Genomic DNA, 20,300 nt, shown 5'->3' with positions numbered 1-20,300 from the left:
AAGCGACAGTATGGCAGAAGAAGCAAAAGAGACTTCAAGCTGTTTATCACGTTAATGCAGATGTCATTGGCAGCCCCATAGGCACACCGTTAAATGTTAATTATCCGCTTTTTAACCTTGAAGGATTTTCAACTAGCGCAGCATTCCGGTACCTTTGAAACCTGTTCATACCACAAAGACCGGATGGCTCATACCCAGAAAAGCAATCTGGTGCATGCGGTCAAGTACAAGGATGAATGCACAGCCAGCAAGCTGCATTTATTGGGGAAAGCAAGCGACCATGAACTCGGCCTATTGTTGACAGGAGACATGGTTTGATGGAGGGAAGAGCTCAAGTCAGGCGGTGGCTTACAACACCACACATTCCAAAGAGATGCATGAATGCCTCCCAATGTAAAACAAACGTTACAGTCCTCGATGGGTGCTGAGGTAGCTCCACTACCTTTTTATAACCCGGTGGAATATGAATGAGGAGCAACTTGTAGACAGACAGAGGCCTCACTGCTTCACAATGGTCGTTTTGCATTTGTCCAATATGTCTCTGAAGATCACCACAACAGTCCCGTTGCTATCCATTCGACGAAACGACCCGGATGAATGAGAATATTCACAAGCACCCTTTAAGGTATAGGTATCTAATCGCAAACAGTTCAGCAACATGTAGACTAGTAATGTTGCACTGTAGCACTTTGAGGTCATTTGTTTGCCACGAAGTGCGTTAGAAATCAAATGTATTGTTATTAGACCGATTATGTAGCAACACTCTCGGGCAGCCATTTATCCTCTGCGAAGAATGGCTAATTACTGCAATAGAAGAAGAGAAGTCGAGAAAATAGCCAAGCCTCTAGTACATTTTGTCTGTCTGTCCTCTACTGCCCCCTCGTGGTGAAGAACGAGCAGCAAGTTGTGCATTAAACAAAAAAATGTGATTAAAAACTTTGTCTTTCTTTTTAAGTCTGTAATTATGACATTACTGTTTTTTTTAAGTAAAATGTTATTCAGTGCTATAACCCCCCCCCCCCACAAATATTACTTTTTTTGTGGAGGCAAGAGCAGAATGGGATTTCCATCCATTTCAGTGATTTGAGGTACAAGTGTTTTGGGTGTGATCCATGAAGGAATTAAACTGATATTTGAAGGATGTGTCACGTTTTGTGTGATCGGTTGGGTGCTGAGAAGTTTTTAGAAAGTTTTTTTTTCCCAGTAGATCGCTGGCACATGATGACGATGTTGAGCTGACTTTTGCCGATTGACGCCAGCTCGTCTGAGTTTGTTGGCATTGGACAGAAAGGTCACGACGAGTCATCTCATGTCATCTCATCTCACTCATCTCATCTCATTCCGACCAGGTGACGCAGGTGAGCTCGCTCCATCGGGCACATGTGAAACTTTTCGCCGCTCTTGTGGCGCAAGGTAAGCGTCTCGTCTTTGTTGTTTGGTCGCCGTTTACGAGGAATTGCCCGTGAAACGTGACACTCGGTGACCAAACCAACCAGTTTGTCGTCTCTCTTTTTGTCTCGCGTGCGTGCGGAGCGGAAGCTTTTTTTTTTTAACGCTTTCCGGACTCGCCTCCCGTTTGTGGCACGCGGCGGAAGGTAAACGCCGCTTATCTTTTACTTCGGCTTATCTTTTACTAAAAAGTTTAGCATTCGGTTTCGTTTATTGGACTTTGGCGGACCTTTCTCATACGTTTGACGGTTTCGAACCCCACCCGTCCAAGGGCCCCGTTCGCAGCCAACTTCTCTCATCAAAGATGAATGGAGAGACGTTCTTTTCTATCAGTCATGCTAAATGCGGACTTGACTTGTAGTACAACAATACAGTATCACGTCGCGTTCTTAAAGGTGTGCTCAAAAAGAGACATTGAGTGAAAACATTCAAGGTGTCTGCCTGTGTTTTCGGAAACGGTCACCGAATGAGGCCTGAGCAGAAAATGTCATTCAAACTGTGTGTTCTCAATGAATCTCCTGTTGAGCGCGGAGTGATTTCGGGGCTCTTGTTTCTCCCTCTGGCCCTGAAAAGAAGTCACAAAACGAAACCTTGTGTGTTTTCATTGAATCCCTTGTTGAGCACTTAAATAAAACAGAGAAGTCAATCTCATTCGAACCCTTGAAATGCCTGTTATGGTAAACGTGTCCTTTCAGCATGAACATGTTTCGGAAAGAAAAACGCTCGGCAGCAGCAGCAGCCACCACTCCGTCGCTGCCGCCGAGGCCCGGCAAACAGGTCGGGACGGACCAGAGTGGGTTGGGGGGCCTGCCGGCAGGATTTGGTGCAACGGTTGAGCCGCAGGATGAGGCCGAGGCGCAGGCTGAGTCGATGGCGCAGAACCTTGATGCACAGGATACAGCTGCGACTCAGCAGGTCAGTGTTGTAATGTAAACACTGACATGTTGGCACTTGCTGCCTTTTCAATGCACTGACGTTCTTGTACACAGGGAAGCAACCGCAAAGCCGCAGGTCTCCCAAAGTCCAAGGTGTGTGCATACACGTGAAGCTGAATAATCCAAACAAAAGTCACACATGAATGGCACATGTATTTGCAGAAGACGCGGGTGATGGGTGTGATGCAGAAAGTCAACCCGTTCAAGAGTTCTTCGTCACAGGTAAGACAAAACGTGCACTCTTGAGGTACTGCGCTGTCCGTACAGGCTCGTTAAAAAAATAAAAATAAAACCCTCCTCTATCACAGACCCCTTCCTTTTCAATGCACTGACGTTCTTGTACACAGGGAAGCAACCGCAAAGCCGCAGGTCTCCCAAAGTCCAAGGTGTGTGCATACACGTGAAGCTGAATAATCCAAACAAAAGTCACACATGAATGGCACATGTATTTGCAGAAGACGCGGGTGATGGGTGTTATGCAGAAAGTCAACCCATTCAAGAGTTCTTCGTCACAGGTAAGACAAAACGTGCACTCTTGAGGTACTGCGCTGTCCGTACAGGCTCGTTAAAAAAAGAAAAATAAAAACTTCCTCTATCACAGACCCCTTCCGCAGTTACTGCTGATTCACCTGAACTGGGAACAGACACCACGCAGGTCAGAAGAGCTTACTTAGCATGGTGACAAGTTGTATGAGCTCATTGGTGGATATTTTCAACTGATCGGAGAAGGGCTTCCCCAAGGAGCAGACAAAATGAGAAATCAATTTCAACTGCTTTACCCCCCCCCCCCCCCAAAAAAAAAAGTAAGGAATGATGACTCGTTCATACTCCCCAATCACAACAAGAATATGCTGAGTGGACGTTTTGGCAATTAGTCCACAAGCTGACATGGCTAATCCAGCCGCAATCAGAATTTTGACAGACTGACATTTTGAGGACATCTCGACTGAGCAACCTAAATAATTCTGACATTCCGAGTAGCCAACCACGTTGTTTTGAGTTTTCTCAAATATGGAAGAAAATGAATAAAATGCACAACTTGGCATAGCTCTTAATGATGTTACGCCTTTGAAAATATGTAAGGCAGGAGAATGGGAATATGCTTAGTGGACGTTTTGGCAATTAGTCCACGAGCTGACATGGCTAATCCAGCCGCAATCAGAGTTTTGACAAACTGACATTTTGAGGACATCTCGACTGAGCAACCCAAATAATTCTGACATTCCGAGTAGCCAACGACGTTGTTTTGAGTTTTCTCAAGTATGGAAGAAAATGAATAAAATGCACAACTTGGCATAGCTCTCAATGATGTTACGCCTTTGAAAATATATAAGGCAGGAGCATGTTGACTGAAGTCAAGCTCCTCTTGAAATTACCTTCACGAATATTTAGAAGCAAGCAGAACCGCTCGGGGTTGAGGATGAACAACACTACCCCCTTGTGGCCAAATGGTAAATTGTTCCCTTGAAAAAGTGACGTCTCATCCCGCAGAACCCGGGAATGCTGAAAGGGATGATTCAGAAAGTCAACCCGTTCAAGTCTTCAGCACAGGTGCGACCCCCCCCTTCCGCCCCCCCAGCACAATAATGTCAAAATGAGCCAAAATGTTGCATTGGCGAAGATGCAAAGTCTGGTCTCCATTTCAGGCGGCTAACAAGGAGCCTCAGGAGGAGTCTACAGAAACCCAACAGACAGAATTGGATGGAAAAGAGGTGCGCATCCACAGTGATACTTTTCAGTTGCGAAGTGCAACAATTGATTCATCCACAACTAGTTTGATAACCAGTGAGTGGTTTGGATCGGAGATTCTCAACTTGTGGGTCAGGACCCAAAAGCGGGTCGTGGAAAGGACGTGTTCTTAAATATTTTTCTTATTCTGCAATATTTTAGAGGCTTACCAAGTTCCCACATGGAACATAATTAGGTTAGCGACAAGAAGTGGAGTGGCTGCCACTAGTTGACTCGGTGAACAAACACAGTGAAGCTCAACCATGGTCCAAATCCTCCAACTTTCACCTTCAAAGCAGTAAATCTTCCCCAATTTGAAAGCATACTTTTTGTCTTCTTTCAAAATTAGACACTTGCAAACGTCCCTTTTTACTTTGGAAAACAACGATCAACTATTTTGCTGCTTTTTCGACGGATGCAACTGATCAAGCCAGGAACCATATCGGAATCAATTCATGTGTGCATGATGGGATGGGAACTTGTTTTGTTGTTTATGCAATTCATCCATGAATCGACAGATTAGTTTGTTTTTTTTAATTCAAATAATCTTTTGTTTGGTGCCCGGTTTAAAATTTCTGTTCCCTGCTTTCATTTGTGTTTGCTTGATTATTTAGAACCCCGGAATGCTCGCGAGTGTTATACAGAAGGTCAACCCGTTCAAATCCTGGCAGTCAAAGGTAAATGATCGCGTCCGTCAACTCGGAGGAGCCGCACATTAGCTTTTGCTTTGCTGCTGTTTGAATGACAGACTGTTGATTTTTTTTTTTTTTTTCTTCCCCTCCTCCAGCCCGACACCGCCCCTGGCCAAGAAAGCCTGACGGACAACCTGCCCGAGAAGCCGGTAGAGGTAGATATTTTTATTTATTTTTTCAGATGACGACAGTGGTAGGCAAACGTCATATCTTAAATCATATCTTGGTCCGACACGTCTGTCCGCTTGTCACCCGCAAAGCTCCAACCCTGATGACAAACCTTGAATATGTAAGATCTGAGATAAATTTGCTTGTGAGAGCAAATGACATGAAATGAAAATGACAGTGGAAATCTATGACGAGTCACGTGTTCCTGAATGTGCCGTTTTTTTTTTTTTTGCGGCACATGTCTTGCTTACTTCTTTTAGTCATTTCCCTAAAATAAATCACCTTTTCATTGGTTTCTTCATTAATGGGGCACACATGTACACATCCATCCCTTTCCAACACGGCTTACCCTGAAGAGGGTCGCGGAAATTGCCCGAGCCTTTCCCTGCTGACTTTGGACAAAAGGCGGGGATAAACTCCTGAACTGGTCGCCAGTCACTCACTGGGCAACATATAGAGACGAACAACTATACACACCCACATTCACATCGTCACTGAGTGGGAACTGATCCCACGCAAGTTAGGCAAGTGTACCACTAACACCACAAAAAAAAAAAAAAAATTGTCACCAATCATAAAGCAAGTGTTTGGATGTCTTTTTCACCCAATGGGACAAATGTGTGTGTGTGTGTGTGTGTGTGTGTGTGTGTGTGTGTGTGTGTGTGTGTGCGCGCGCGCGCGCGCGGAATGCAGACACCACACGAGGAGACGGACTCTGTGGCATCTGTGAAGCAGGTAAAAGTGAACAAAGATGTCTTGATGTTTCACCTTAAGATGTAAAGTGCTGCTATCTGCATCTTGAAAAGTACTTGCATTTGGAATTATGTGTCAAAAAAAAAAATAAAAATACCACCATGGCCTGATCGAAGAGCCTTTTTGTAAAATAAGTCTCAACTCGAAAATGCAATTTTGCGTTGAATGTGGATTACAAAATATGGAAGGAAAACGTTTGTGGCAGGAATGAAAATGAAATTCTGGTAAAATTCAAATGTGTGTTGTTGTTCACCCCAGGACGGGGCATCGTGGCCCGGCCCCGAGAGCTCAGACGCCGACACCGTCGCGGAGACACGTGTAAGACGCCGTCGGGCTTCGTAGCTTCGATGGGCAAATGCTTCTTTGCACTAACTCTCCGGCCTCAGTCTGTTTGGTACGTAGATGAGCCCAGTAGCAATGAGCTGAACAGCCGAGCGAATGAGCAGCCGAAGAAACGAAAGAAGGTTTGATTTGCAATTGCCAAATGTTGCCTTGCCACTCCTTGTAACAAAATCGTTTGCTGTTGTTGCCTGGCAGACCTTCAGAATCAAAAGAATTCTTCCCACTGCACTGTTTCGCTCAGGTGCAAAGGTACGAGTGGACTGCATGGTTTGGCTTTTTTAGTCCCGCGCACGGCTTCTAATTTATTTATTTTTTTTACTCAGCAGGACTCAGACGCCCGCACTGAGGTAACGCACAGGACGCGCAACGCCGTGACGCTCGCTCAACTTCAATACCAAGTCCAAATTTTCAACACGGCCCTCTAGAAAAGAAGTGGAAAGAACATATTTTTTGACTTCGCCGTCACGCTTCAACTTCATGCAACGCGAAGTGCCCTTCCATCATTGCCAAAATGAAAATCCCCGTCATGTTGTGATTTGTGTTGCGCGGCGGGTAGGAGGTGGAGATCCAACCGCTGGAGATGGTCGACATGCCCGCGTTGGACGACGCCAGTGCCACGGACCCGCTGGAGGTATTTCACTTTTGATACAAGTGCGTGCACGAGCTAGATATCAAAAGGGAAACGTTTCTTTTCCAGGATGAAGACGGACTCCTGGCGTGGTGGAGAACAGTTGACGGTACGTACGCGCATTTGATGGCAAGCAAATGAGCTCGTTGTGGAACCCCCGTCATTTGTCATCATGTGCCTTTGGCTCAGGGTGGAGCGAGTGGAATGAGACCACCCAAGACCACCAGTCTGAAGAGTAAGTTGACTTTTTTTGGGGGGGGGGGGCACGATGGCGTCCCTATTGCTTTCTAAAGCAAACTTTATTTTTATTACAATAGTGCATAAATATGAGCATACACTTGACACTTCACATAGCCAGCGTAGAAAGACAAAAAGGGAAAGAAATGGCAAAATTTACGATCAGCATTCACTTTCACTTACATCAGTTTCTTGCATAATGTCTTCTACTTTGCTTCCTCCATCTTTCATTTCTATTACTTTTATCCTGTCTTCAAGCATTAAAGCTTTTCTTTTCTTCACTCCTTGGTCTGCAAAGGTCCGTTTTTGTAGCCATTTTAGCGATGCAACGTTCGTGCTGCGTCTGAAACTAAAAATAACAAATACTTCCTGTACTACTTACTGCGCATGTGTAAGCCACTGTGGTGTTTTCTGTTGACGTTTCCGAGCTAAGCAGTCGGAGTCGCTGTAGGCTGAGGTTGGATTCGATTTTTGCGAAAGGCTTGTTTTCGTTGTAGTGAATCTCGTTGTGAGGCAAAGGCAAAGAAAAAGATTTCGTATAACACAATAGGGGAACTTTTTGTCGTAGGGGGAGCAGAAAAGTGGGAATGGTTTTAATGCATGAAGATTTTTTTCACACTAGGGGGTATTTTCGCCCATGTAGGTTTCGTTGTAGAGCAGTTTCACTGCAATCCCAAGAGCAGTTAAACGTCCCTATGACGGCTACCCGTAAATGTCACAGGAATTCAAAAGTGAACCTTTTTTAAGAAAATGCTTCAAAAAACGATTGGACATGAAGATGAAGTGCACACAATTCTGCAGACCCCCTCCCCAGTGAGAGAACCAGGCCATAAAGCGAATGACTGTTGAAAGCAGCATTGATCATGACTATTTGGGCCTCAGGGTGGTGGAAGAAGCGGCGGACCGCGTATTCATGGCGGCGCGCCTGTTCGTGCGCCTGTTCAACCAGCGCGGCGCATCGCTCCAGCAGCGCGTCCTGGCGCTGTTGGCGCTGGCCGACGCCGCCGACAACTTCCACAAGAAGACGGTCTCGGCCAGCGTGGGCGGCGGGGTGGTCGGCGTGGCCGGCTCTGTCACCACCATCACGGGACTCATCCTGGCCCCGTTCACGGCCGGAACGTCGCTCATCGTCACGGCGGTGGGCATCGGCGTGGCCACGGCGGGCGGCCTCACCTCCGCCTCCGCCAACATCACCGACACGGTGCATTCCAAGACGGATCGCAAGAAAGTGGAGAAGATGATCCAGGACTACCAGGAGGAGATGAACGACATCAAAGACTGTCTCCAGTTCTTACAGGTGAGCTCTTTGCAAAATTGCCCTTTGAGCATTACTTTCTTATCCAGCTTTTGGCCCATCTTCTCGTACACTCTTTGTCTTAGGTTATGTCCTTCCCGTTTAAATACATAAGTTCATACATATCTGAGTCTGGATGTGTACTTTGCCACTTTCACGGCCATCTCGCCTCACTTTTGTTTTTTATAAATGAAGGATTGTGTGTGATGTGGCTTTCGCCGTCTCCCATACTCACTGAAGCATTTTAGCAACGAAGGCTGGACGCATCCGGTGGTACATGTGAAACTGTAAATACTGTTCGGTGCTGTTGTAAAATACAATCTCTATGGCCAATTGGGTATTCGAACGATCAAGTGACAGCATTTTTTTAAAAGCAGGAAACAGTTTCTATGACTGTGTGCGAAAGCGATAGCGAGCTGAGGACGCTCAGATCACGCGTGTCACGTAACAGGAAGATGCTGAGAATTGAGTGGCTCATTGTTTGTAAAGTACTCAACCTTTTGTGGTTCGCAGCTCTTAAGCAAACACTGATGTCACTTGCGTTCCCCGTGAGACACAAGGTGCGTTAGGACTGTTTACACAGGAGTACATTTCAAATTCCGAAACAGGAAAAAAATTCCGAGCATTAACGGTTAAAAGCAACTGGTATCGTGTCAGTATTAGTCTCGTGGGATTATCTAACAAGCCTTTGCAGGAATACCTAATTTTGGTATCGTGACAATACTCACTCACTACACTATTACTAAACATATATATATATATGACACACAAATTTACTGCAAAAATTCTCACATAATTTCTCTTCATATCACTGTGGAGCAAAAAAGCTAAACACAGATGGTTTCCACTTTCTGCTTGGTGTCAACTTCCAATTTGTGAACAGATCACATGTAGGGTCAGCTGACTGCAGATTCCTCTTGTTTTGCTTCTGAATGAGGAGAGTGGATTCCACTGATGTTCAGTGGAGTGGCGGATCTATTCTAATGGGATACAGGGTCCGAGGCCAAGCCAAAACCGAAAAAACAAATCATCCTATTTGCCTGATCACCTTTAACAGAAAGCCTTAAATTAACAGCTTTTCAGAAATAACTTTAAGAAAATAAAATGACTAAAGTTGAAGAAATCCGTGCGGATGGGACCCTCCGGGTAGGTCAGCGCTTTGCTTTCCTCCCCGCCAGGAAGGCATGGAAACTCTCGAGGAGTGGGACTTTGAGCAGTATGCCCAGAGCATCTCCCAGAAGCATCTGAACCAGAACGTCAAACACGTCATGAAGGAGGGCGGCCGGGCAGGCAAGGCTTTGGTCATCAACACGGAGAGCCTGATCAACACGGTCCAGGTTCTCAGTGTGGCGGGGGGCGCCGCCAAAGCCGCTCAGGTCATGAGCGTCACCACCGGGGTCATGTCCGGACTCTTCCTGGCGCTCGATATCTTCTTCTTGGCCAAGGACTCGGTAGAACTGCGGAAGGGCGCCAAGACGGAGTTTGCCGCCAAGATCCGAGAGGTTTGCAAGGACCTGCAGGACGGGCTCCTGGAGCTCAACCGCATCAAGGAAGAGCTCCAGAAGACCATGGACGGCATCCAGGTGGAGGAAGAGGACGATGAGGATGAGGACGATGAACGCATCAAGTCAGAGCTAAAGAAACTTATCGAGCTGGAGGAGTGATGACCCCTGGCTACAGCCGCCACGCTTTGTACCATATGCAATCTTTGTCTTGTGAAGCGAAGAACTGATTTTTAGTTTCTTTCAATAAAACCGTCAGATTTCTGACCTCTTCTCATTGTCATGGTTACACTAAGTCCGCTAGCTTAGAATTTAGCATTACCTTTGCCCAGCAACATATTTCCTAAGTGTGAAGCTGACATACGTTTCCTCATGGGGTTTTTGGAGTAATGGTTAAGGCTGATTTTTGTACATGTACCTTATTTTTAAAGGTACTGGAAAGTGACCAAAAAAAAAAGTCTTGTAAATCAGACACAAAAGAGAATATTGTTAACAAGCCTGCCAAATTGAAAATAAAATTGCCATATAGAAAATCAGGTTCCAGTCATGAAAAATCAGGCCTGCATTCCAACTGTCGGAAAGTGCGGGCGTGTTCACTGAACGTGTAGAAAACATGCTGTGCTCGTTCTTCACCTGTCAATCAAATACACTGGTTTGTGCCCAAGTGTCACATCATCTGCAGGCTGAAAAGGGTGTGATGCTGTGGTTAGTAAATGGCAAAGCATTTCTGTTATGTAATGCCCCCAAATGACTGAATGCGCTCCTCAAATACTGGCACGGTGGAGCCAACTTGTTAGCTTGCTAAGTTGTTAGCTTGCGGGCTCTCAAACAAAATAAACGGTTTACTTTGCTTTAACTGTCTCTGTTATGTGGGGATCCACACACAACACCGAGCGAGCTGGAGATGTCCTGGAAGAATTTTCTGCGGCCCGGCGAGCTTGTTGGATCCTTAGCTTGCTAGCTTGTTTGCTTGCCGGCTAGCCAAAGTAATAAAACGTTTAACTTCACCCCCAGGTGTCTCTGTTGTGTGGATTGTTGGAGGAAAGTGGCCTTCTTTCCTCCGTGTGTTCGTTGAATTTCGGACGAGGATAATGTTGGTTCTTCAAACAGAGGCTGGAATCGATGAACAATGTCTTCGAAGCTTTTAATAACAGAATATGCTGGGCATCAGTGAATTACAGACAATGGCTGCGGGTCACGAGTGCGAAGCAGGAAGAGAATCGCATCATTTTTATACCATCAGAAGGGCGGTACCGAGGCACGAAGTGTGATAACGTTCGTTTCTCCCAAACCGATTCTCAGCTTGGCGCATTCCAATGTTTGTGCGTCTCCGGCAGGGAGTATTTTAATTTTAAGTTATGATTGTTACAAGTACTAGATGTGCAGACCATGGAGCGTGGCCGTGGACTAGTGGACGGACCAGTCGGTCCCCGAGCCAACTGGTAGCTCATAGCTACCTGTCGCTAGTTGCGCAGTGAAGCTATATCCAACTCATCATCTGTTTGCTCTGGCATAACACTTTCGGGGAACATGCGTTTTTGGGGGTTGTAGATATAGTTAGATAACTAAACACCGTAGTGGTTGAAATGAGTCAAGGTTTTACAATTAAGCAACTTGTTCTTGCGACGGATAGCCGCAGACGGAACTACGGCTCTCGTTGCTTCCATTGTGGGCGAACTGATTCATGCCAGGAACCTAAGCGTGTCACTGGGACCAGTTTTAGTCACACCCTAAAAAATCCGGACAATTGAAAAGGTGAAGAAGAGTTTAATCCGACATTGCAACAATTCACGACTCAATTGTTCCTAGTCTTGGCAATCATGTTTCAGAAATTATCGAGCTACAAAGGAAGAGGAGAAAAAAACTGAAGAATTCACACAAACTGAACCATGACTGTTTGTTAGCTGCACAAAAACTGTGGAAACTGTTTGAAGTTATGCTGCCATTTTCTCTTTCAACTGGGAATGTTAATTACGTTTTGGCTCACCGGTTTTCCTTTTCAATCTTATTTGGAGCCATCAAGTATAGTTTTGAACTATCACGTGAACATGGAGAAGGGATGCTCTTGAGCCAGAACTGGTCTTCTGCCTTGCCTCTGATTCATCAGGAATGTGGCAAGGCGCAATCTTGGGTCCGTTGTTTTTTTTCTGATCTGTCAGGGAAGTGGGAGGGCATTTTTGTGTCTGTGACAACACATCAGCTTTTAGACAGGGTCGAATGACGCAGGATATGACACTCATGGAGAAACGGGAAAGGCGACATTTCAATTTGGCCAAATGTATTTGAAAAAAAAAACATCGAGTCATGTTTCTATCTTTAGAAATGGAGCTATTACTGTTGATGATCACAAATATTCATTTTAACATGCTTGGTTTGTAATCTGATAGTGTAGGGGTAATGCGAATATTGTGAAGAAGAAGAAATGTTTAATCAACACAACTGTTAATTCAACCACGGGTGTGTTTATTTTGGGTTTTTTTTGGTTTTTTAATGCCACTGACATTCTGAGAGATTCTGGTTTCCCAAGAAACTTCAAATGGCTCAAATGCAGTGACTCTTGGGTTTGATCTCAGGGCTTCAGCAGAGGTGGCACCCTGGTCGTAAACCGTTCAAATTACTCACATTATGCTTTACTTATCAACTTTTATTAAAAAAAATAAAATAAAAGAACATTTTAAAAATCATTTTGCACGGTAGACAGTTTTTCCTGCAAGGAAGGCAGCCACCTGTCATCGTACTTTCAAAGTTGCGTCTCTAATAGTTGGCTGTGACAACATTGACGAGATTTGAAATTCCGTAAAAATATGTTCTAAAAAATGTACAAAAAAAAAATTCAATCACCAGCCCTTTGTACATGCATCCATTTCAACATGCATCCGGTGGAGCTCAGAGCTCAAACATGGTGAATAAGCATTTAGCTGTTATATTGCATGCAAATGGCATAAGCTGCCAACAGTGTACAACTTTGAGGTTAATTCCTTTAATTAACCTCAAACTTGTACATGCTTGCAAATACAGCCCCATACTCCAAATCTTGTTCTTGTGCGGCACATTCTTTTAATATCTTTATGAAGCTACGTTTTATTTCCTTGTTTGCTTTTGAATATCTAAAATTTGTGTGTGAGTGTGTGTGTGTATTTTCTTTTTTTGATAGCCTTGCCTAGTTCAAACAAATCCATTTGGGGCTACGTTCACCTTTTCGATAAGATAAATCACAAGACCTGTTTGACCTGAGTCACACCTCATCTACCAGTTAAAGAAAAGATAAAATGGGACAGTAAGTCCATTGTTTTTTTTTTTGTTTTTGTTTTTTTTTTTTTCAAATCCTGTGCCATTAAAAAACATTTGTATGTTATATGCAGTCTGAAAATTGCCCTTTAAACGCTGATTTTCCTTTGTACGCATGTATTGTATGCTTGTACGCATTTGCTGGTATCCACGCTGAAAAATGTAAGCATTATCCAGACGAATGGGACAAATCTGTTCGCACGGCCATATTACATATCATACTGGAATTAAAGTTATGTTCACCTTTTCCACAAGCCTCATCGGAACTAATAAATGTCAATGCAAAATGAGTAATTTTCAAAACTGTGGATGTATTTGATGAAAATATGCCCGTACACCAAAACCATTTTGGGTGATTAATTTTGTTGTCCATAAATTACGGGATTAGTTACCCGACAAATGTTGTATTGCACGCGTTTTGTTTTGTGAGTATATTAAATACTGAACATCATGCATGCACGAAACGTGTGGAGAATTGATGTATTATTATATTCAGAAAACTATCTCAATTTCAATTCCGTGGCATTTACCTCAGCACATTACAAAAGAAAAAATATTTCACTGTGTTGAATAGACATTGTTGAAGAACAACATAATCGGAGTAAATTTTTTTGTTTATTTTTTTTGGGTAGGCCATGATGGCGTTTACAGTGATCTCTCGCTATGTCGCACTTCATTTATCGCAGCTTCGGGACATCGCGTTTTGTTTGTTTGTTTTTTTTCCCCCAAGAGTACGATATTGAGAAAAAAAATGCCGGATGACGCAGAGGTTTTGTTCATGCCTGTACACATGATTGGTTCCCCGGCGTGACGTCGACCAATCACGGCACAAGTATATTTACCCCGTGAGCTGATTGGCTGCGCATCTTCGTAGCCCCCCCCCAGCATTGCCCCTTGTGTTTCGTCACACTGTTGTTTGCATATTTTAAACATGCTGGTACCCATGTATACACACACAAAACTTCTTACGAGGGGAGGGGGGGACAAACCCTCCTTCGCGGTTTTTCACTTTTCGCGGCCGGGTCCCGGTCCCCATTAAGCGCGATAAGTGAGGGGTCACTGTCAATCCATAACTCCGCCCCATGTAGCATCAATATAAAAAAGAATGCCAACGGAAAACGATAATTTTCGCCGGGCATTCTCAACGGAACTTGCACGTATTTTTGCTTCAAATCTGGAGGTAGGTCACGCCATACAGTCTACGATCAGCACAGTCCAAATCTGTACTGATTAAGTCTCATTTTATTTCTCACCGGTATGCAATCCAACAAAGACTCCCAAATGTTAGCGTGTACCAGCAATGTAGCCTTTCGTGTCAATCACACGACCAATTGTGGTACGTAAAGCATTTTGACCAACGGTGATTTTGCAAATGACTAAACTTTTGGGTGATCACTGTAATCAAGATTTAACAAACTTTAAAGGAATTGACAAAATGTCTCGTTTCTTGTAAATTCTACTTGCTACTTTGTAGTTATATATATATATATATATTTTTTTTTTTAAACTGCATAATTGGAACATAGATTTTTATTTCAGTCTTGTGTTGTCAAAATTCAATGACAAACAAATTTGTCTCATAATTTTCTTCCATCAGTTCTGACAGCGTTTTGGAACCAATGTCCCCAAAATTGGTCTTCATTTTGTTATTGGCTGGCGTGTTTATGGCTGCCTATGGCCAAGATGACCCGGCTGATGACGGCTCAGGCGACCAGGACGACGACAATGGCTCAGGCGACCAGGATGACGACGACGGCTCAGGCGACCAGGATGACTCAGCTCCCCCAACCGTGCCGCCGGTTGCCACCACAAGCCGCGCCAGCCACCAGCAGAATCACTCCCTTACAAAAGGTGAGCTCAAGAAACCCAAGTACCGTATTTTCCGCACTACAAGGCGCAGCTAAAAGCATTCAATTTTCTCAAAAGCCGACAGTGCGCTTTATAATCCGATGCACCTTATATGTGGATCAATATTCTGATTTCTTGGACATAGTATTTTGAAGGTTCTGGAAAGCGATTTGTTCCAGGTGCAGCGGTTGTGAAAGCTCAATAGAAATAAAGCTGTATTGTGTTGTATTCCCTTTCGCGACGGTCAAGCTAGTGCAACGATGTCGGACTCGAGGCCTGGGGGCCAGATCTAGCCCGCCACATCATTTTATGTGGCCCGTGAAAGCAAATCAAACATGTCGGCTTCTGTCATGCTTGCTAATATTTAGACCAAAATTTCAATTTCTCACATGAAATATATAAGAGAGCTATTGTAATTTTTCTTGTTACCAAAACCCTCACCACAGTAACTTGAATAAACCAGTCTTCATGACTTCTTTATATGGTTTCGCAGCCATAACGGCCCTCCAAGGGAAATGATAACTTTAATGTGGCCCGTGACAAAAATGAGTTAGACACCCCTGATCTAGTGGATGGATAACGCAACCTCAGCCACGATTGTAGCTTCTGTGCGCCTTATAATGCGGTGCACCCTATGTATGAAAACAGTTTTAAAATAGGCCATTCATTGAAGGTGCGCCTTATACTTGGAATAGTGCGGAAAATACGGTAATCCAGAGTGTTATTGGCTTTTTTTTTCTTTTTTTGACAAATTGTTATTTTCCCTTCCCCTCTGGTCCTCTTGCAGCTCTGCTTATCACGGTGGCTCTGCTGGCTGTGCTTGCACTGTGAAAGTCTCAAGTGCACCTAACATCTCAATGGTTTTTATTTTTTCTTGCTCCATTTCGGCTCACTGTCTCCTTTTGGAAGGCAGCTTTTATTTTCAAGATGTTTTTATTTGATTATGATGGAAGTGATCCAATTGAAATAATCCACATTCAGTCTTGTATAAATTGATATACGTCCATATTTGATAATTTATCATTACAAACTTGCACAAGAGAGACTTGACTTGTCTTGCTTTTGAATTCACAATTCTCATCAATAATACTCGTGGGCATAAGAATGATGAAACTTCCACACAAAAGCACATTTCATGGTCATTCACTTCTTTAGTAGAAATTTAACAACTGCACTCATGTTTTAATGTCGACTCAAATTTTTCTGTTGGTTCTTCTCGCTTTGTGTGTGTTAAGAGCTAGACGCCGACTTGTGCCTCTGAGCCATTAAAGCATTCTGACGTAATATTCGGTACTTGTAATGTGTTTAAATAGTTACACGTCATGGTCGCGGTCTTGCTTTGTCCAGCCACAACTGCTTAGAAGTCGCGCAAGCTAGTAGCTGCATTAGCGGCTGCTAACTTTTACCTTTTGTGAATTCTGAGGTGTGAGATTTGACTCATGAAAGACAGATTGTGCAGTGAGATATAAAATACAAAGTCCAACATAAAACACTGACTCAAGAACTCAAATCACGGCAGATATGACGACTAAAAATATGCTAGCAGGTGCTGAGAAGGTGAAAGAGCTTGATGCTACATCGCAACAAAACACAACTAAATCGTTCTCAGTTTTGGCCCACACGTTCAATACTGATCTTCAAACATGTTTCATATATTCCGAAGCGGATAACTAAAAGGAAATTGAGAGGGTTTTTAAGAGACAGTCCTTGCATCTTGTCACTCTGCTTTGGCGATTCCCTTCAATCCAAATGCAATCATTTTGGGAGCTCCCTCCCTGTTAATTGCTTCAGGAAGTTGCCTCTGTACTTTGCCTCTTAGTCACCTGCGGACTTCCCAGGTTCGTGTGAACTGTCCCAAAAAAGATTTTTCTTGACAAAAAAAAGAATTGGCAGAATTTCAGATTTCTCAACCGTAAACAGAAATGACGAGGGTCATTCATGAAGTTACAATTTGACACCTTGGAAAACCTGACTGGCTTAGTAAAGAAACGAACGGTTTGGAGGATTGACATTTTTCATTCAATCTTCCATCGCGCTTGTCCTCGGTAGATTTGCATTGGGTTGATCTGGAGTGGACGTGCCCAGCCAACGAGAGGCGAGGTACACCTTGGACGGGTTGTCAGCCACTTTTTTTTTTTTTTAAGAAAGAGAAATAATCAGCGACTTGTTCAGGTGAAAGATAATCATGACATCTTAGTAGTCTGCCACAATGCCTTCATGGAAATGACCCATAAATTCCGATTTGATCCGAACTTGTGTGTGATTAAACCAGTTTATGCAGATGTCACACGACATGTTTTAGATGTTAATCATGTTTCAAAAACTATCCAGCGACAAAGGAATAGGACCCAAAAAAAAAAAACTTTCAGAACAAACTCCACCGTGACTATTAAGTCACGTGATATTTTGTTTGATGCAAGATGCCATTTTCCCTTTCAAACGGGGAATGTTAATTACCTTTTCACTCATTAAAATCTAGTCTTTTAATGCCTTAAGTCAACACAATGTCTTTTGGTTTTGTTTGACTGCTCATGGATCAAATGTTTCAGAGGATTAACCGTGTTCCCTTTTCACTCTCATTTGAAGCCGTCAAGTATAGTTGTGAACTCGTACGTGAGATTGGAGAAGGGATGCTCTTGAGCCAGAACTGGTCTTCTACCTTACCTCTGATTCTTCAGGAATGTGGCAAGGAGGAATCTATGGTCCGTTTATTTATTTTTTTTCCCCTTATCTGTTGGGGAAATGGGAGGGCATGTTTGTGTTTGTGACAACACCACATCAGCAGGGTCAGAGATGACGCAGGACGACACTGATGGTGAAACGGGAAAGGTGACATTGCAAGTATTGCCAATTGGATTCGAAAAAAAACTCCTTCACTGTCATGTTTCTGTTTTTAGAAAAGCAGTTATAGCTGTTGATGATCACAAATATTACTTTTAAAGGCTTGCACGGTTTGTAAGTGTGTGTGTGTGGGGCGGGGGGGGGTGTAATGCAAATATTGGGAAGAAAAAAAATCTGTTGATTGAACCATGAGTGTTTTTTGGTTTGTAAGTGTGTGTGTGTGGGGCGGGGGGGGTGTAATGCAAATATTGGGAAGAAAAACATTCTGTTGATTGAACCATGAGTGTTTTTCGTTCTTTTTTGTTTTTTTTATGCCACCGACAGGTTTAACCGAAAGCCGCGTGATGACAGGCAAGTCGAGGCTTTCTTGACACCGGCGTAAAACTACAAAGAAGGCAAATCAAATCATTTCATAAAAGAAAAATCATGAATGGAATTTCAAGTGAGCAGTGCAGAACAAATACTTTTGGTTGTCATAGAGACGGCTAACTAGAAGGAAGACTCTTCCCTGAGATTGTGGGTTCCCAAGAAGATTCTTAACTTGGGTTTGATGGAATCCCAGAGGTTCAGTGAGCCAGCCTCAGGGCTTCAGCAGAGGTCATGACACGCATTCGTGTTTGCGTGCGTGTCCTGTTCCTTTCCATCAACCGTAATTGTAGAATTCTGAAGATCGGCTGAACTCACCCGCTTTGGGCATCATTAAAGTGTCCAAAGTCTTGAAGATATTCCTACGTCGTGTTATACCGTATTTTTGTGAGCGATCCATTTTCAGGGTGGTTGATAAACAAAGAATGGAAGAAAAGGAAGAGAATTTATTGCGAAAGTGATGACTGATGGTTAAGAGTCCTCTTCCTAAACTTTTCTATTGAAAGGCAGCAACAAAAATCGCATTGTTTCGCAGGAAATATTCTTTGAGTTATGTCCATTTCAACATGTATCTCCTGGAGGTCAGAGTTCAAAGCAAACATGGTGAAGAGGCATTTAGCTGTGACGCTGCATGCAAATGGAAAAAGTTGCCAACAGAAGGAAAGTCACCTCCAACTTGTACGTGCTTGCAAATCCAGCTTTAAAAACTGCTTCCCCGCCCCTACATACCTATGACGAAGGTCATTTAAAGCCTTTTTATGATAAAATTTTCCCCAAATGTTGTTCTTGTGCAATACGTTCTTTCAATACTTTCATGAAGCTACTTTTTTATTTCCTCATTTGCTTTGGAATATGCGAAATTCTTGCGTGTGAGTGTTTATCTCGTTTTACTTGTTTAGATAACCTTGCCTTGTCCAAACAAATCCATTTGCAGAGACGTTCACTTCATCGGAAAGATGAATCACGAGAGTCACACCCCATCTACCAGTTTTTGAAAAGATAAAATGGGACAGTAGGTCCATTGTTTTTTTGTTTTTTATCAAATCCTGTGCCATTAAAAAAAGCATTTATGTGTTATGTGCAGTCTGAAAATTGCCCTTTAAAATCTGATTTTCCTTTGTACGCATGTATGATACGTTTGTCCCATTTACTGGTATACCCGCTGAAAAATGTAAGTATAATCCATATGGTAATGTGATAGATTTGGATTTCTTGAAGAACCGCAGGATGTCCCAGGTATGCGTCAGTGTTCACCAAGTGGCAAGAGCTTTGTGAAATGATCTTGTGGGGAAGAACACAGGGGCGAGGGGGGTGCAGGTGTATTTATTTGCAGTCACGAACTTGTTCCTTACCCCAATTTGTTTCGGGACAAATCCGTTCGCACAGCCATTATAATTCTGTCAGTTTGGAAACTTTTCCACAAGCCATGTAACTGATTTTCAAAATGTTGCATACACCAACACCATTTGGGATGCTTCATTTTGTTTTGAATAAATTATGGTATGAGTTAACCCCCACATGTCGTATCTTGTACATGTTTTCTGAGTACATTAAATACTGAACTGCATGCATGCACAAAGTGTGTGAAGAATTGATGTATTATCAAGCAAAATATCTTTTCATTCAGTGGCATTTACCTTAGCACATTACATCAGAGTGAGTATTTTGATTGGACATTGTTGAAGAATGACACAGTGGGAGTATATTTTTTGCAGGCTCTGTCTCCGCCCCATGTAGCACCCATAAAAGAGAGGATCCAAAAGGCAACCAATAATTTTCACCTGTAAAGAAGACCCGTTTCTTCAGAAAGACCATTTTTGACGGAATTGGATATATTTTTGCTTCAGATAAGGAGGTAGGCTGCACCAGACAGTCTATGAGATGTACAGTCAAAATCTCTCCTGATTGAAACCCATCTTGTTTCTTTTCTGAACACAAAATGAAAGACTCATAAATGTTCGTGTCAATTATGCAACTAATTATCATGTATGAAGTATATTGACCAGTTATGGTACTGAAAACTAAGGAAGAAATTTTCGGATTGCGCATTATTGTTATTCATATATATATATATATATATATATATATATATATGTATATATACACATATATATATACATATATATATATATATACACATATATATATACATATATACATATATACACACACACACACATATATATATATATATATATATACACACACACACACACACACACACACACA

The 20,300-nt window shown here is 43.0% G+C and overlaps 1 protein-coding gene and 1 long non-coding RNA gene across 11 annotated transcripts in view; one reads left to right on the top strand and one right to left on the bottom strand.

Annotated features, from left to right (window-relative positions):
* Positions 1-1,088: 1,088 nt before the first annotated feature.
* Positions 1,089-20,300, top strand: part of LOC109516646 (uncharacterized) — a 22,654-nt gene continuing 3,442 nt past the window's right edge. Inside the window, exons 1-20 of one of the 10 annotated variants that reach the window (XR_002168380.1) lie at positions 1,091-1,413; positions 2,145-2,364; positions 2,439-2,477; positions 2,547-2,606; positions 2,986-3,039; positions 3,876-3,935; positions 4,031-4,096; positions 4,727-4,789; positions 4,900-4,959; positions 5,666-5,707; positions 5,984-6,043; positions 6,112-6,189; positions 6,263-6,316; positions 6,391-6,414; positions 6,624-6,698; positions 6,765-6,804; positions 6,885-6,930; positions 7,815-8,229; positions 14,614-14,867; positions 15,652-15,907. Coding sequence is in view for 8 of the 10 variants with exons in the window: in XM_019871370.1 (XP_019726929.1) it covers positions 1,310-1,413; positions 2,145-2,364; positions 2,732-2,770; positions 2,840-2,899; positions 2,986-3,039; positions 3,876-3,935; positions 4,031-4,096; positions 4,727-4,789; positions 4,900-4,959; positions 5,666-5,707; positions 5,984-6,043; positions 6,112-6,189; positions 6,263-6,316; positions 6,391-6,414; positions 6,624-6,698; positions 6,765-6,804; positions 6,885-6,930; positions 7,815-8,229; positions 9,405-9,890 (2,046 nt within the window). In the remaining 2 variants the exon portion in view is untranslated. The other 9 variants (XM_019871376.1, XR_002168379.1, XM_019871375.1 and 6 more) reach the window with 9 other exon arrangements.
* On the bottom strand, positions 16,998-19,780 carry LOC109516648 (uncharacterized). Its single transcript, XR_002168381.1, has 2 exons — positions 18,390-19,780; positions 16,998-17,673 (listed from the first exon to the last, which is right to left on the bottom strand). It is a non-coding gene; the product is annotated as an uncharacterized LOC109516648 (long non-coding RNA).

Source organism: Hippocampus comes, unplaced genomic scaffold (assembly GCF_001891065.2).
Source record: "Hippocampus comes isolate QL1 unplaced genomic scaffold, H_comes_QL1_v1.1 scaffold83, whole genome shotgun sequence".
Taxonomy (NCBI): domain Eukaryota; kingdom Metazoa; phylum Chordata; class Actinopteri; order Syngnathiformes; family Syngnathidae; genus Hippocampus; species Hippocampus comes.
This window is presented reverse-complemented; position numbering and strand designations above follow the sequence as displayed.